The sequence below is a fragment of the Hyla sarda genome, chromosome 1 (genome assembly GCF_029499605.1).
Source record: "Hyla sarda isolate aHylSar1 chromosome 1, aHylSar1.hap1, whole genome shotgun sequence".
Classification (NCBI taxonomy): Eukaryota; Metazoa; Chordata; class Amphibia; order Anura; family Hylidae; genus Hyla; species Hyla sarda.
The window spans coordinates 475,060,797-475,078,846 of record NC_079189.1 but is presented as its reverse complement, the minus strand read 5'-3'; the positions used below and the strand labels follow the sequence as shown (position 1 = coordinate 475,078,846).

The window sequence follows — 18,050 nt, the reverse complement described above, 5'->3', positions numbered from 1 at the left end:
CATGCAATCCATGGAATGGACAATTACAGTGACTGAACATATAAGATGCTGATGTAGCCACGGCTCTATTAGATTTTAATCCATTACTGGATAAAATTTGAGTATCCATATGGACTACTAATAGAGGAATATAAGCAAGACAAGTATACCAACATAATGTGGACAGCAGCTGCTGGAATAATTTTTTTTCATGTTTATTTTTTTTATTTTTTTACCATATGGAAATGCTGCACTGAAATTAATTTTTGTATCACTGAGAGTGAGGCCATGTTCACACTTCAGAATTTCCGTGCGGAATTCCACTTGGGGTTCTGCACGGAGATGCCGCTGCAGCAGAGTCCCGTAGAATTCAACAGGATTCCAATTTCCGTGTCCACAGAAAGAATGAACTTGTTTATTCTTTCTGTGGACTCTGCAAAGAATGCATAGCCATCAATGAGACAGAGTATTCATGTGCAGTCCTAGCGCTGGCATATCCAGTTCCGGAACGTCCGCAAGGAGATTTTCCGGGCGCACATTCCCAGGCCTAAGAGGACCTCATACCTTATTATGCCTCATCACTTAGAGGCATGACTGAAACACCACTGGCCCAATACCAAATTTTTCACAGTGTCTCCTCATCTACTATGTGTCACATTAAAGGGGTATTCCATGCAAAAACTTTTTTTTATATATCAACTGGCTCCGAAAAGTTAAACAGATTTGTAAATTACTTGTATTAAAAAATTTTAATCCTTCCAATAGTTATTAGCTTCTGAAGCTTTCTGTCTAACTGCTCAATGATGATGTCACGTCCCGGGAGCTGTGCATGATGGGAGAATATCCCCATAGGAACTGCACAGCTCCCGGGACGTGAGTCATCAGAGAGCAGTTAGACAGAAAACAACAACTCAACTTCAGAAGCTAATAACTATTGGAAGGATTAAGATTTTTTTAATAGAAGTAATTTACAAATCTGTTTAACTTTCCGAAGCCAGTTGATATATAAAAAAAAAGTTTTGGCCTGGAATACCCCTTTAATAGTAATGATGTGTTATGTTGCAGAGGGTTCTTTGCCCCCTCATACACCATGCCCCTTCTACAATGTCCATAGATTCACCCCTGATGTGCAGAGATAATAATGCAGAGATAAGTGACTCCCAATATGCATGGCACAGCAAAGTAATTTAGTATAAGCCGGGTTTTTCAGCACGATTTTTCATGCTGAAAACGTTCCTCTCGGCTTATACTCGAGTGAACTCTCCGCCTGTCAATCCCTTCTCAGTGGTTTTCAACCTGCGGACCTCGGCTGTCCGGGCATGCTGGGAGTTGTAGTTTTGAAACATCTAGAGGTCCGCAGGTTGAAGACCACTGCCGGGCCTTCGTCATCATCAAGACCCCCCCCTTTAGTTTTCTACTCACCTCCCCTCGGTGGGAAGGAAGGGTGAGCTGGTCCGGGCCATCTATGCTGCTTGGAACGTCCGGTGGGGAGGGTTAGTCATTCCGGGCTGTCCCTCTTCACCGGGCGGCCCTCTTCTCCGCTCCGGGCCGACCCCGGACTAGTGATGTTGCCTTGATGACGATGCACAGGGACGTCCCTGCGCATGAACCTCCCTGGGCATCGTTGTCAAGGCTACGTCACTAGTCCGGGGCCGGCCCGGAGCCGAGAAGAGGGCCTCCTGGTGAAGATGGACAGCCCAAAACAACTAACCCTCCCCACCGGACGGTCCCCGCAGCATAGTCGGCCCGGACCAGCTCACCCTTCCTTCGCACCGAGAGGAGGTGAGTAGAAAACTAAAGGGGGGGTCTGGATGATGGGAGCTGTAGTTTTGCAACATCTGGAGGTCCGCAGGTTGAAGACCACTGATTGAAGGGATTGACAGGCGGTGATGATGAAGGCGGGGGGGGGATGATGACGAGGGGGATGATGACAAGGTGATGATGACAGGGGTGTTAATGATGGGGGTCTGGATTATGACAGGGTGATGATGACAGGGGTGTTAATGATGGGGGTCTGGATTATGACAGGGGGGATGATGTATTTCCCACCCTAGGCTTATAGTCGAGTCAATAACTTTTCCTGGGTTTTTGGGGTGAAATTAGGGGCCTCGGCTTATATTCGGGTGGGCTTATATCGAGTATATACGGTAAGACAGGACTTAAATATAAAGATAAGACTACTAAAAGAACTGTTGTATCCTGTGCTGTCATGAAAAAACAAAGAAAGGCAGTCCATCCAAGTAGTCAGGATCTGAGAAATTGGAGTCTGTAACCAAAGTTCAGACCTCCTGCCCACTGCACTTCATAAATGACTCGTCTACCTATTATACTTGGCATGGTTATTTGGACGCAATTCATCAAGTTCCATAACTGGACTGCATCTAGACATTTTCTACTGATTTATTTTTTCCAAGGTATCTTTATACAGGGGTAAAATCGTTTTTTAAAATCCTATTCCTCAGTTGTGCTACCAATAGTAAAAGTTAAAACATACTGAAACTATGCACGATGATGTGATAAAAATAGATCCATTTCACCAGATTGTATGGGCTAGCATAGGAATATACAGTACATGGGAATAATGATTTTTCAGTGAAGGTAAAAAGAAAGTTCAGCACCCACAGTTTCTCGTCAAAATTACTGACTGCTAAAAACATTTTTTAGTGGTGTTGCTTGGCAACATGCCCAGAAGTATGTGGGTGGCATTATGGGATGTCCAGTATTTAAAAGTGTCACTTGCTTAGTGTAGAAGGGAGGTGTCACTTTATTAGCTCTTCCAGACCCACCACATGAAAAAGATCAGTGCTTATACCTAGTGCTGGAGAGTGGTTTTCTATGTCATGTATAATTTAGAAAAGGGAACTGGCGGGGTTCTCTGTGTCCCTATTATGTAATATACCAGGTATAAATGTAGTTAATAGTTTAATAAGGGTACCAAAGGCTCTTACAATAAGACTACTTATTATTCTATATATATATATATATATATATATATATTTATTTAATTTAAATATATATGTAGAATAACTTGCTATTACAGGATAGTGGTCACCATATATAAACTGAATATAAAGTTTGTATATTATTTCATGTAATAATCTGTAAAAAAAAGAAGAGAGGCTATGAATGGCTTCTTCCTCTATACTGTAGAAAGAGATATTGGGGTTTATTTACTAAGAGTGGAGTGTAGGTTTCTTTGTGGGTTTTGATTTCCGACTGGTATTTTCCCAAGGTATTTACTAAGGTTTCCCTTCATTTTGCACTTTTCCGAATGTTTTGCTTTTTTTACACATGCTCTGATCTGTCTAGTTTTCCTCAGCTGAAATCCACCACATTTTCTGTGGAAACCTTAGTAAATATGTTGGGATTTTTCAAAACTGTCGGGGCCACGCCCCTTTTGTCGGGACCACTCCCCCTTTTCGGGTTTTTCTTGTAAAATGGAGGGTTTTGTTTTTTTGGGTTGCAAATTGTGTCACAAGGGACGTGTGACACAATTTGGGTGCAAAACCCGACAAAAAAGATTCAGGATCACATTAGTAAATAAACCCCATTGAGTGTTTATTGAGTTTATAGCAGTTTTCATATGTTCTTGGATTTATTGAATATTAACCTGGTGTGCAGCATATTGCTGCTATCCACTTCCATGTTGAGCATCACTGCAAAGGTTTCTCCCAGGTTTTAATGTTATAAGGCTTTATAAGAGTTTCTGCATTACTCCTATTTTTAGATGTCTCCTCACAACTTCTTAGTGTGACTTTACTTACAAAAGTTCTTACATATTAAGAAGTATAGATTGTTGACTGAAAAATGCTGCACTGTCCATCGATTTAGCCTTTCGGGTAAAAAAGTTTATCTTATAGGGGTATTCAGTGTTTTGTAAAAAAAAATTAAAATAATAATATTTAACATACTGGTGACTTAGCTACCTCCAATCCCCCACCACTCCTGCTTATCTATGTCTGTTGCCCTGATCTTCTGTCTTCTTCTTGTCTCCAAGACAAGAATTTGGTGCAGGACAGTTGGTTTGGCAGGACACTGGCCGAGATGGGACACCGTTGGGGCGAGTAATTGACTGATTGGCTTCACTTAGTGTTTGTCTCAGAAGCGGGAATAAGACAGAAGATCTTTGGAAGCATATTATTTTTACCTTTTTTTTTTCTTTTTTTTTACAAAATACTGACATAAGGTCCCCATATACTTTAGTCAAAATTCTCCAAACCCATTGACCAATTGACTAGCCGACTGTCTTAAATATATGGAGGATTCCTCCCTGACAGATGATGTTTGGGGAGAAAAAGACTAGATTTCAATTACCTGATTCTTTTGTTTTTTAGAGAAATAAGTCACTGCCAGACCTTCCTGGCAGCAGCCTACCTCTCCTTTCTCTATTGAGAACACATGAATGTTCAGGTGTGCTGAATGTTCATGTGTATAGGAAGATCAGGAGAGATAGCTATCTACCAAACAGTCAGCCGACAGCTACTGAAGTTGTATGACCAAAGAGTACCTGTCATTTGGAAAAACTTTTGACATGTCCTGGCGACATGCCAAAATCTTTTATCGGCTGGGGGGTCTTAATGTACAGATCTCTACTTGTCAGATGAATGAGCTGTGATTTATACACATTCATAGATGTACATTACACGTTTGTCTCAGTCATGTGACACAGAGCCAGAAGAGAACAGGCTGAGCGAACTTCACTCAGACCCTGCTGATCCAAACTTTTGTTGCCAAGACGTTAATTTATTTTTTTTCCAAATGACAGTGGCCATTTTTGTTATTTTAAATCCAATCTGCTAACTTTGTATCTGAACAATACAAATGGAAACAGTTTCTGGGGTATGAATCAGCAGACCTACTATTCAGATACCAACATGAGTGGTCTGATCTTCAATGTTTAGCATTTATATTGTTGTTTTTCTGGTTCACTGAAAAAGAGGTGATATGACTCCAAGTGTAATATATATGACAAAGTCTCATCCAATACTTGTCTGCCAGCAGCACAACTTGTGTAACCAATGTGTGGAGCTGAGAAATGAAAGGAGTGGGCAGTTGTACAAATGAACATTGCCCTCCACCCTTGGGAAATCAACAACACAAATCTTTCTCAACATACTGTACTAACACAGAGAGCATAACAGCTTTATGTGCTAAAAAAAACAACAACAATGAAAAGAAAGGAAATAATCTACATTGTGATCCTGCTAATACACTAAGATGCTATAAACTGTATTTGGATGCTACTCTAACACTCGTGAATAAGAGAGTGGTCCCTATACAGTAATGTGTGCACCCACGTAATCAGTCTCCTCACTGTAATATCATGTCATCTTTTAGTTTATTAGGCAACAATTTAATAGAAAGTAGCAAAAAAGCCTGAACAGACAAAGTGAAATAAAATGAACATAAAAAATGTCCGTTCTACTCATTAGAAAGTACTGCCTGAGGCGTGTTCAGGGTTGTGAAATATTAAGCCTTTTGTGATTGAATATATTGTCAGACTGAGCTACATCTAAGTTTTCACTGATTTCATTGTATTGTTAAGGATTTATTCCTTTGTCCTGGGATTCACAAAAACTCCAAACATTGGCTCAGAAGCCTGTTAGGATATGGAAAATAACAAATGCCCAAATAAATCAGCAAATATGTCTCAAATGTACATGAAAGTTAGCAAAGTTAACCAGAAACAGATGTAAAGTAAAACCTTGGGCCCTCAATGCTAAATAATACCCCCCCCCCCCCCATCTTGTGCCATTTATAATACCAGTATATAATATAATCTTCTTATGTAGCAAAGGTGATACCAGGGTATAAGTGCTACCTTTGCATCCACTAGCCTTACATATGTAATGTAAGACACAATATCTTAGGGATTATCCAATAATGTCTCTTATTAGAAAAACAGCTTTTTTCTAAAAAAAATAGTGCCACATCTGTCCTCAGGTTGTGTATTAAAGCTCGACTCCTTTTACCTCAATAGAACTGAGCTGCAATACCCCATGCTACCTGATGATAGGTGTGATGCTGTTTTTGAAAGAAATCAACTCTGTTTTTCTAATCCGGAATAATCCCTTTGACATCTTTCTTTTTTCCACGTTTCTGTGTAAAGGCCCTTTTACACACCGATTATTGGGTGAATGAGCATTTCTAGGAACACTTGTTTTCCAAAATCTGCCCTGCTGATGCACCAAATTTAAATAGTTTTTAATAAGTTACTATTACTAGTTTAGAAAAATTAATTTTTAAATGAGAATGATTAAAATTGCTCTATTCTGATGTTCTGACTACTGTGATCTGTAGTTTTTATCGGTAGGGATTTGACATAAATTAGATTTTTTGATCACTTTTTATTCATTTTTTTCTGGGATGTGATCATTATCATTTATCATTACCATACGGGATCAATAATGTTATTTTTAAAACATTGAACAACTCACAAATGGTGATCTCAAATGTTATATTCACACACATATTTTTTTTTCACCTTTTTAGTCCTTCTAGTGGGATTGTATGATGTATAGATCAACCTTTAAGGGGTGACCCCCTCTCGGGGATAAACCCTTACTAGATACCCTCCCCTAAGAAATAACTTTTATTCAATTCATATAAAATATAGTAAACCCTACACACGTTTTAAAATTGTCAGCAATGCAGTGTTGTGCTTCAGGGGGGGTATTATTATGACCCCCTGCTGTATCCGGTATCACTGAAGCTATGGTACTAAATTATTGTATATAATTGGTGTGCTTAGTATCTGCAACACCTAACCATGAGCTATCAGTCCTCTTATAATTCAACCTGCCGCTGGTTAAAACTCATTCAGAACCTCCCCGACGTTTCGCGGAGAAATCCGCTTTGTCAAGGGTTGCGAGGCTACCCTTGACAAAGCGGATTTCTCCGCGAAACGTCGGGGAGGTTCTGAATGAGTTTTAACCAGCGGCAGGTTGAATTATAAGAGGACTGATAGCTCATGGTTAGGTGTTGCAGATACTAAGCACACCAATTATATACAATAATTTAGTACCATAGCTTCAGTGATACCGGATACAGCAGGGGGTCATAATAATACCCCCCCTGAAGCACAACACTGCATTGCTGACAATTTTAAAACGTGTGTAGGGTTTACTATATTTTATATGAATTGAATAAAAGTTATTTCTTAGGGGAGGGTATCTAGTAAGGGTTTATCCCCGAGAGGGGGTCACCCCTTAAAGGTTGATCTATACACAATTACCCTGAGACCCTCAGGGACATCTTCTTGTTTGTTTTTCGGATTGTATGATGTAACACATTTAGTACTATTTTAAGCCAAACTATCAGTGATCTCCTGGTTCAGCCAGCCTAGAACCAGCCTAGAGCAATAATGAGTCAACCAGCATATATCTTCAAGCCAGGGAATGCATAAGACTATAGAATATATCTAAGACACACACTGTTTATAAAGACTCTTGTTTTTCTTGCTGATATTTACCATTGAATTATTATAATTACAGGATCACTGGTTTCTATTGTAGGACCGCAGTCTGACCATTTATATATATACTGTCCCTCATTAATTTAATTGAAAGGCCATAATGATGCACCATAGTGCTCTAGTCCTTATCTCACAACAGGATTCTAAAGATTGCTCAACCTGTTACAGTTACAATGAAAGTCATAGTGGAGCTTGAGAGAGTTTAAAGATGGACAACCAGATTAATAAAAAGAATGGGAGGACTACAGCACTCAGAAAGATGATCAAAATTGGGGTTATTTATTTAAGAAGGGTGGCCTAATAAGTGGTTCTTTTACTGTAAGAGCAGTGAGACTATGGAACTTTCTCCCAGAGGAAGTGGTAATGGTTAACTCAATAAAATAGTTCAAAAGGAACCTGGATGCATTTTTGGAGAGTAATAACATTACAGGTTATGGATACTGGATTTATAGAGACACAATTTTGATCCAAAGATCTATCGGAAGGATTTTTTTCTCTGTCATATGGCAATTGGCATCTTTCTCATAGACAATAATTTTATTTTTTTGCTTTCCTCTGCATCAACACAGTGGGGTTATAAGTTGAACTTGATGGACATTTGGCATTTTTTAACCTTATGAACTATATTACATTCATATTATGGCAGACTGTACCAGTAGCTCAGTCATGGCAGTTACTGAGGCCTAGTACAGCCCTCAGGCTGCCATGACAAAAAAATCAGCCCCTTCACTATCAATGACAAGCGCCAAACACTGTTGAAGGGTAGGGTCAAGGGTAACAGATCCGCAGTATATTTTATGCTGCAGATTTGCCGATGACCAACCCTAGAGTGAGCCCCCTGCCTGTGCCTGTGTGTCCACTCATACAGGGATCTGTGCGACCGTAATAAACTGCACACATGCAAAGTTTACTCATGTAATGTCCCAGTACAGGACATAGTCCTGCACTACACTTGCCCTGTCAGGTTGAGTCTCTCGGTGACCTGCAGGCTCTCCTGCAGTGTCTCCCTTGCTGTTATAATTGTGTTATTTAATGTAATAGGATTATAGTTAGTATGTCAATGTATAGTCAGTATAAAGGACCTTTGGAGGACTCCAGTAAATATCTAAAGGACCTGTGAGATGTCACATGTTATGTTATCACATGTTACCCAGAGGGCACCAGTTTAACACATGACCCGCAGCTTGACCAATGGGCTTTGGCTCAGCCCCCCTCTATAGAAGGGGGCGGCAATTACAATTCGCTCTCTTATGCTGAGGAACAGTCAAGGTCAGAGATCTCAGTGCTAGTGTCCAGCTACTGGGAAGGCCTCAAACCTACAGTCATTCCAGTAAGTCAAGTCTATGTCTGTTGTCACTATCTACAGTATAGCCAAGCATCAAGTCAATTATCTAAAGTCTATTACAAGTATAATTGGTCCGAGCAAGCTGCAAGGTCCTTCTGTGTTCCTGGCCACCTCTCTGGGATTCTGGCCTAGCTGTGAAGATAATAACACCTATCTGACTTCAGTAAAGCCTATGCCTAAATCCCAACCTGGTTGTGGACTCTCCTTTCACTGCCTAACCATTGGAATAGCAGAGATACCGTACGTCTGGTTCCGGTACCCAAAAACCACTCTGGCATCACAAACATTGGGGGTTAATAACACCTTGCCCCTGGGGTTAATACTATCTTGCTCCATCCACCTACACCACTACACCCCCTGGTCCCGCCATTATCGTGGGTCACCACAATCACAGACATCACGGCCACTCCTTTGTTCCCGAGCTAGGCAGAGAGTGGCCACCATGTCTGAGAGTAAACTGCACTGCACTTGTGTGCACAGTTTACTAATCGCACAGATCCCTGTGTGTGTGCTCGATTGCTGCTACGAGTGGACACACAGGCAGAGGCAGGGGGTTCACTCTAGGGTTGGTCATTGGCAGATCCGCAGCGTAAAATTTGCTGCTGATCCGTTATGTGTGACCCTACCCTTAATGTGGCTGCCAGATCACTCTATGCCAGTTGTTATTGGCTTTCTGCAGCCAGGAGCCACTGGTTATGGAGCAGGATCAAGTCCTCATCCCTCTCCCCCTCTCCATACATATATGGATATATCCATCATACATCATTAATGGGTAAAGAGCCACATGAAAGATCCAGGCCAGGCCGCACCTTTCATCTCGCTAGGGTCCTAAGACTAGGTTCACCTGTAGTATTTGGGTCAGTATTTTTATACCTTTTCTGTGTTTTGCACTCATTCCTGGTTTTGGTAAAAACGTTGACAAATACTGACACATATACTATATGTAAAACCAGCCTAAAAAGTATGCCTGTCTTCAAAAAGGATATGTGTCCATTTGCATGCGCTCAATAGCAGGTTTGTACAATAACAATTGCACAAGCCCTTTCTTACTTCCAATTCCTGTGAGAGGATTGTAGTATACGAATGAGACCTGTTTGTGCAATGCACTCTATGGGGGAAATGTATCAAAACCTGTGCAAAGGAAAAGTTGCCCAGTTGCCCATAGAAACCAATCAGATTGCTTCTTCCATTTTGTAGAGGCCTTGTTAAACATGAAAGAAGCGCGCTGATTGGTTGCTATGGGCAACTGGGCAACTTTTCCTCTGGACAGGTTTTGATAAATCTCTCTCTCTCGCGCGCGCTATCTATACAGCTATAGCTATCTATTTAAGAGAAAATTGCCATGAACATGTTCAGTCAGCTGGAGGAAGTGTTCGTTGACAGAAAAGTCACAAAGCCAAAGCTATTGATCTGAAATATCCCGGATTTAAACAAGACCTATAGAGGACAACCAACCCTCACAGCCTAATTACTAACCCATTTTAGAATGGCTGGGAGTGAGGAGGCTAGTTATATTATGAAGGTCATACATAATACTGCCATGTAGATTGAGAGGGTATATAGTGTACAATAGTTGTCACATATAATAAGACAGAAATTGAGTCCTGAATGGTTATGCAATGTTTAATTACTTCATGTCTATGGAAATCTTCCTGTCTTTCCTTCCTACTACATCTGCCTTTTATGTATATCCTATATGTATTTGTTTGTTTATAACCTGTCTGTCTTTTTCATATTTCTCAGTCACTCTTCCTCCTAATTTCAGTCTTTGACTGACAAACACATCCTGCTTTATATTCCCAATTTCTCATCTTCTACTGAGAAGTGTCTCTCCCACACAATCATTGTACCTGTCATTTCCATTCTCCGTGTGTCTGTTTTATATATTCTGTCTATTTGTTATTGGTAGAAGAACAGTCGTAGATTTAATATCTATATATTTACACCTTAAAAGACTTGTTAGCGTTTTCTTAATCTATGATATTCAGAGTGACAGTTAACATTTTTGAAAGAAAAGTCATGGAATTAGTTGGTTATTAAAATATTGAATAAAGTCCTTGGCATGTGACTTATTTAGTACTGTTGGTTTTCTTTGGGCACTTTAAAGGGATTATCCAGGAAAAAAAATTTTTTTCTATATATCAACTGGCTCCAGAAAGTTATACAGATTTGTAAATTACTTCTATTAAAAAAAACCTTAATCCTTTCAGTACTTATGACCTTCTTAAGTTAAGGATGTTCTTTTCTGTCTAAGTGTTCTCTGATGGCATGTGTCTCGGGAACTGCCCAGTTTAGAAGCAAATCCCCATAGCAAATCTCTTCTACACTGGGTGGTTCCCGAGACACGCGTCATCAGAGAGCACTTAGACAGAAAAGAACAACCTTAACTTCAGTAGCTCATAAGTACGGAAAGGATTAATATTTTTTAATAGAAGTAATTTACAAATCTGATTAACTTTCTGGAGCCAGTTGATATATAAATATTTTTTTTTCCTGGATAACCCCTTTAAGGGGCACTCGGGGTTAGACAAGCCTATTTAAAATGTTTTTTTTGTTTTGTTATGGCAGTCTGATGATTTACCTTTATAATCTGCTTTATGATTTACCTTTATATCTAAAACAATGGGTCCCCAAATCTCAAACGATTCCAGAGGTACTCTAGAACCCTGTCTAACTCTCTAAGACAGTGTTTCTATATGTTTCTAAGACAAATATCCTATACACAAATAGGTCACATCTAAAGTCTATGATCATGCGTTCCTATTAAAAACACAGCATGAGGACTATGCAAGTTGCATAGAAAGTAACATATACAACAGGTTGAGAATCTAGATCAGTGGTCTTCAACCTCCGGACCTCCAGATGTTGCAAAACTACAACTCTCAGCATGCACGGACAGCCATTGGCTGTCCGTGCATGCTGGGAGTTGTTGTTTTGCAACATCTGGTGGTCCGCAGGTTGAATACCACTGATCTAGATGCTTAATGGATGTTGAACCAGATGAAAGCATTTGTCCCATGTTAATATGGTCTTACAGGAATTAGGACACCTACACATTACACTTTAATTTCCTCACAAAACATGTTAATGTCCCCTTGATGGCCATCTTCATGTTTCAGTAGTTCACTTTTGAGTTATATAAATCAGTTGATTGAGTCAAAAGCGGTCAGACTTGCAGTATTTTGTACAATTTAAGGTGAAGATATAAAATTATGAATTAAAATTTTAATATTTCACAGTTTTTTAGTTCGAAAACTTACATTACCAAACCTTATAGAGCCAAAAACTCCATTATTGTTGGAGAGACAGACATAACAGTCATCCAAAGTGTCCCATCAGTCAGATATTGAATATGAACCCTTTCTCAACCTGGTGCATTTTATGGGCTATGACTTGGGCTTGGTGCACATCAGTAGTCAATACTTCTATGACATTGGATTGGAGCAACAATCGCTAGATGTCAATGGTCTTAAAGGGGTATTCCAGGATCTTTTTTTATTTGACTATGCTACAGAGGCTGTAAAGTTAGAGTTGTTCATAATATAGTGTCTGTACCTGTGTGTGATGGTTTTCTCACAATTCTTCTGTGATTATCGCCTCAATATTTATTTTTAACAGCATACAAAATTACTCATGTCTCAGGATTTCGCAAGTTGCAGTGCGAAGAGACCTGACATCACTAGTCAGGTGATCAGAGGGAGCATATCCTGCTTCAATTTTGCAACAGCTGTAGGCCCCCTGGATAGAAAACACTGTGTTTCAATGGGTGGGGTGGCTGATGTGTGGGAGAAAGGAAAGTGATCTGAAACTTTCAAGCATGGAACTGTGGGATGTGTAGTTTAGAGAACAAAATCCAAAAGGAAATACCCAGTTCTGGCCGGTAAGTACTAAAAGCACCTTATGGTGGATAACCCCTTTAAAGGGGTTATCCAAGAAAAAACTTATATCAACTGGCTCCAGAAAGTTATACTGATTTGTAAGTTTCTACTATTAAAAAATCGCAATCCTTTCAGTACTTATGAGCTGCTGAAGTCTAGTTGTTCTTTTCTGTCTAAGTGCTCTCTGATGACACGTGTCTCGGGAACTGTCCAGAGTAGAAGCAAATCCCCATAGCAAACCTTTTCTACTCTGTGCAGTTCCCGAGACAAGCAGAGATGTCAGCAGAGAGCACTGTTGCCAGACAGAAAAGAACAACTCATCTTCTGCATCTGATAATTATTGGAAGGATTAAGATTTTTTAATAGAAGTAATTTACAAATCTGTTTAACTTTCTGCAGCCAGTTGATATAAAAATGTTTTTTTTTCCTGGAATACCCCTTTAATGATCAGTCCCATATTTGGTCATTTTTGGATCTACAGTGATGGCTTCTAACCAGGACTTCTTTACTGTAGAAGAGCGCACCATTATTTTGGTAGGATAAAAACAAGTCTTTCGGTTGTCATCCTTTAAAACCAGTTATATGGGTGACCTTCATAGGGAAGCATAAATTGCCATGTATGTATTGTGCCTTATTATGTAGTGGTAGTTAATTTTGTACCTATTTACATTGTGTTCCTTTACTATAAATCCATTGCATTCATTTTTTTCACTTTGTCCTCTAACACAAGCATATAACATTGCCATGCACTATACTTGATTTACTGGAGCGTGGATGAGTCTGTTGCCTCTCAGGTCATCTTGCACAGAGATTACAGAAACTGAAAGCTAATGTAAAAGTTTAAGAGACCTCCATTTCACATTCACATTATTTTACGTGAACCTTTTTACCTCCAGAGAAATAGTTCTGACAAGAGTTGTGCTGGTTGTATAACTACAACCTACAGCCTTTGAGAATTCAGTCACTTGACTTACTGTAAAAAGACATTTATACTTCTTATTTTCTAAAGCTTTTACCACAGGCTTTGCCATACTGATAAAGAAGACCGATATAGGTAAATTTCATAGCATTTTATAGAAACGTTCCATAGAGTCAAGCATGCCTTCCTTTCCAGCGGTGCTTTAGAAGCATTATTGTTGTTTTAATACCCTGACCAATTACTTCATACTGTGCTAATGATTGTTATTGCAAGTGTGTATGATAATGCAAAAGCCTCAGCAATTTCTACCCACTTGCAAGCAATAATTATTGGTCAGCTTCAGTCTTTAGTGAGGGATTAAAGAACAAATTGAGCAGGCTGTGTTCCAATCACAATGCCTGTCTTCTCTGGCTGGAAATAGGGAGTTATATGTTTAGTATGCCATGTCGTAAGCCCAGTTTTATTGGCACAGAGGACGCAATAAGATTTTTGTTGCTGTATGGCACTTGCTAGCTTAAATCATTATGGGAAATGCATCTTGTCGGTTGGGTGTCCGCCAATGGCAAGGTCTATAGAGCCGACTAATCAGTAGTGTAATCACATAAGTGAATGTGCAAGACTTACTGCTAGCAAAGTATATAATTACATTTTCCAATGTTAAGGGGGAAAAAAAAGGTCACCTAGGATCGATACATAGTCACTGCTCTTGGGTGCCCACGCTGCCGTGCAGAGCAGTCATCTGTAAATCCCCGTCTGAAGTGGTAGATTTGTGAATATTTGACCCTTTCACCTCCCCTAACCCTTTCATTGGAAACTCTCACCCATAGTGCCAATCCTCTAATGATATAATGTATATTATTGCCTGTTGATGGATAAGTCGAGTTTACCGCAGGAGACTAAATTATATAGAGAACACTAATCTTAACTATTTTAAAACAACACCATCTTTCTCAAAGGAGAGTTGATGGTTGATGGTAATGTATAATCTATCGTAAGAAACACTATAACCACTACAGGGAAAGCAGCAGGATCCCAAGAAGATGCAGTGACTGGGATGGTTTCAAAGTCTTAAACTATACTTATAAAGAAACATAGAACGTAACAGCAGATAAGAACCATTTGGCCCATCTAGTCTGCCCAAAACTGAATACTATCAATAGTCCTTGTCCCTATTCATAGTATTTAGAATATTGGGCAGACTAGATGGGCATTACACAGGCATTAATACATGACAATTTCTTTGACAATTTCTTTAAGTCAAAGTCTTTACTTTCTCCACCAATGGCGTTTTACCATGTACACCAAGTACACAAAGTTTATTTTCCTGAATTTCCTATAACTCCTTGACTCCAAACGTTTCTTTCTGAACTTAGATGCACTTAGAATACTGTAAATATTTTCCTAACGTTAACAAAGTGATTTACATTTCATTACACAGTACAAGTCCCGATTTAGGGTGATGGAGAAGAGCACTGAAATAAAATAGCTTGCTTCATTGAAAATGCAAACACAAAAGAAAGTAATGAGCACTGTGCAAAGAAAGACTTGTATTTGATTTCAATAATTCATTCCTATCCAATATGCTAAGTCAGTAGTACAGCTCCAGCTGCACCAGTGCGCATATAGAAAGCTACCATAGAGCACATTTCAGGCACCAGCTCAGCACAATTGAATGCATATAATGCTGGACAAACTAAATGCAGAAAAATAAAAAAATATTTGTTGCATTATAGTAGTATGAATCGGAAATTATAAACCCATAGAGTTCTCAGCTAACATATGATCTCTCTTTCAGAAACATAATGCATGCCAATAGTAACGGCATAAAGTAACACAAAAAGGGCAAATTTGATTGCTATGTACTGTATATTTAGGGTTTATGAATAAATAAATGAACTTTCCTGTTGCATACTCTTAAAGGAGAGGGCTCTTCATTTAAAACAGTCCCTAGTAACATCTTGTGGGTTTATTCTAACATCTTTGTACATCCCTATACACAGGATACAGTAATGAAAGGAAATGAGATGTATAGTATGCACCTCTATTCAGTCATTTTAAGGTAAGTTTACCTAGGACACAGCTCCCATAATAAATCATATTAGAACAAATTGAAATATGAACATTAAGTTATTCAAAGAAAAGTCCATGCTCCATGAATGCAGATGATACAACTGATTTCTCAGGGCAAGGATTGGAATTAAATCATAGTATCTACATTTTAAAGACTTAGTAGGATAGAGAATCGTTGAATATGAATTATGTAGAAGAATCAATTCACCATATATAAGATTTGCAGTAAATCAAGACAATTTACCTGCCAGAGGATCTATGGAGAATGTGCTCATCTTTACTTGAGATAATAGTAGTGAAGTGTTTTGATGTATATTTCCATACACAGCTAACACATTGTGAAAAGTTTATCTCTAGCTATTATAAATGTTCTATAAAGCCATACTATGATGATAAAAGCTGAAATCAGACCATGCCTGGTGCTCGGGAGGGGTCTGTCTTCCTGTCACAGTGAAAGGCTATGCATGCAGCTATCACTAGTTTGGACAAAGAAGCTGGCACAACCAGAATGGAGATAGTGACTCAGTGCCAGGGTCCCTTATGTGGATAGTTGTTACCACATCTGATCAAGCCGGACCCAAACGCTCATGCAACAACATTGCATTTATATCTCCTCACAATTCACTTATACTTCCCTAGCGAGGCAGTAAATGCAATATTGTATTAACAATCTAAAGACTTTCCAGCCATTACCTTTTTGCTAGATACAATAATAAGATAGAACAATATAAAGTATACACCTTGCATTCTACTATATGAAGTCCTACCTTGACAGCGGTTTCCGAGAGGTGATGCTGGTAACGATGATGCTTTCCCTTCTTGGAGTGGCCACGGCTTTAAAAGTCCCCATCCAGAACTTCTCGAAAAGCTGCTTTTCCCCTTGCTGGACACTAGCCATAGTCACTGGAGAGCAAAGAGCTGGGCAGATGCTCTGCTGCCAACCCCACCGCCCGGCGTGAAGAGCCCTGGAGCTCTCCAAATGCTGAAAGTACTGAATCCGCTGAGCCACAGGCAGGGATGCTGGAGGGGAGGAGGACTTTTCTTTCTTCACCTCCTCCCCCTGGCCAGGCGTATGGACCAGGTTGTGATTCCAGGCAATGCCAAACTACAGTGGCTCCGGCTATTAAATCCCACACCCTATACAGTTTCAAAGCTGGTGGAAGTATGAGGACCATAAAACAAGGATGGAGCGGTCACCTCATCCCTCCCCTTCTCCGGGATTGGATGGGCTAGACACAGGGAGGGCGACAAATGTGGGTCAATATGTATGCATGTGTAGAAAAGTCTAGGCTCTTGTTTTGTCTCCTCTTGCACTATGACGTTTATACAGGGGCTGGCAGTCCCTCAGCCATACCCTCCCCACAATGTCTTTATTCCACCTCCACCCACTGCCCCCTCCCTTCTTTTGTATTAGAGAAAAAAAAATAAAAGACAAGTGCTTGCTTCCCAGGCCTGACCTATCTGCATAAGAAAAGCCTCCGGGGCAAGCGTGTGCCTGGCATAATGGTCTAAGGTTCAGCTTTGCAATGACCCAGAATAGATGTGGAGAACAGGAGGGTGTGGAACACCAGCGATCTATTCAAGAAAGAAGCTGCACTGCAAACCCCCCCTTACTAATAGACCTCTCAGGCTTTTATCAAAGGAGATCTGCAGTCTTTTTTTTTTTTTTTTTGCATTCCAGTAACCCTTTGCACTCCAGCATATGTGTGTGTGCACTGTCCTGCAGCAGATGGTATTGAATTGTGAGTGCCACAGCTGCTGCATTACACAATGTCAGACAGGCTGTAAATGTTGGAATTCACTTGATTCACGAGAATTTTCAGTTTTATTACATTTTCGAAGGACATTTTTGATTTCTATTTTCTTACATTATGAAGGATTTTCTTTCTAAAATATCTGCGTCAATTCGAATCCCCATAAAACTCATAAAGTAAATTCTACCATCTTTACATACTTACTAGCAACCAAGAAACATATTCAAGCATGAATAATATAACTGTTCTGATCAGCAAGGCAGAATTATATTTGATAGTGCCAATTGTGCTTAATATCATAGATATTGCAGTATCTTCAGATAGGATGTTGATAGTGTGGTCCATAGCTAATGCATAGTGAAAAACACTTCAAAACTTCATATAAATACAAATGATTTTGTCTCCGCTCTGCTGGGATTACAGTCCCTGTCTTAGAAAATGTAAACTGCTGCAAACAATGTATATGTTTTTCATGCAGCTCAGTCCATATTTTTATGATGCAGCAATGCTGCAGCTCCATGCCCGATGTAAAATATACCCTAATGGAGTAGTCAAGTTTAAACAATTTGCTAATATTCTATTCGGGCAGCATTTCTAAAGTATTGTAAAAAAAAATTGTATCAAATGTGGC

At 39.6% G+C, this 18,050-nt stretch overlaps 1 protein-coding gene across 1 annotated transcript in view; it reads right to left on the bottom strand.

Moving 5' to 3' along the window:
* The window catches only part of SRRM4 (serine/arginine repetitive matrix 4), a 147,121-nt gene extending 130,195 nt beyond the window's left edge, over positions 1 to 16,926 (bottom strand). Inside the window, exon 1 of the mRNA XM_056537215.1 lies at positions 16,433 to 16,926. Within this exon, the coding sequence (XP_056393190.1) occupies positions 16,433 to 16,563 (131 nt within the window). The 5' untranslated portion in view covers positions 16,564 to 16,926. The remainder of the gene's footprint in view (positions 1 to 16,432) is intronic.
* Between the last annotated feature and the right edge of the window lie 1,124 nt (positions 16,927 to 18,050).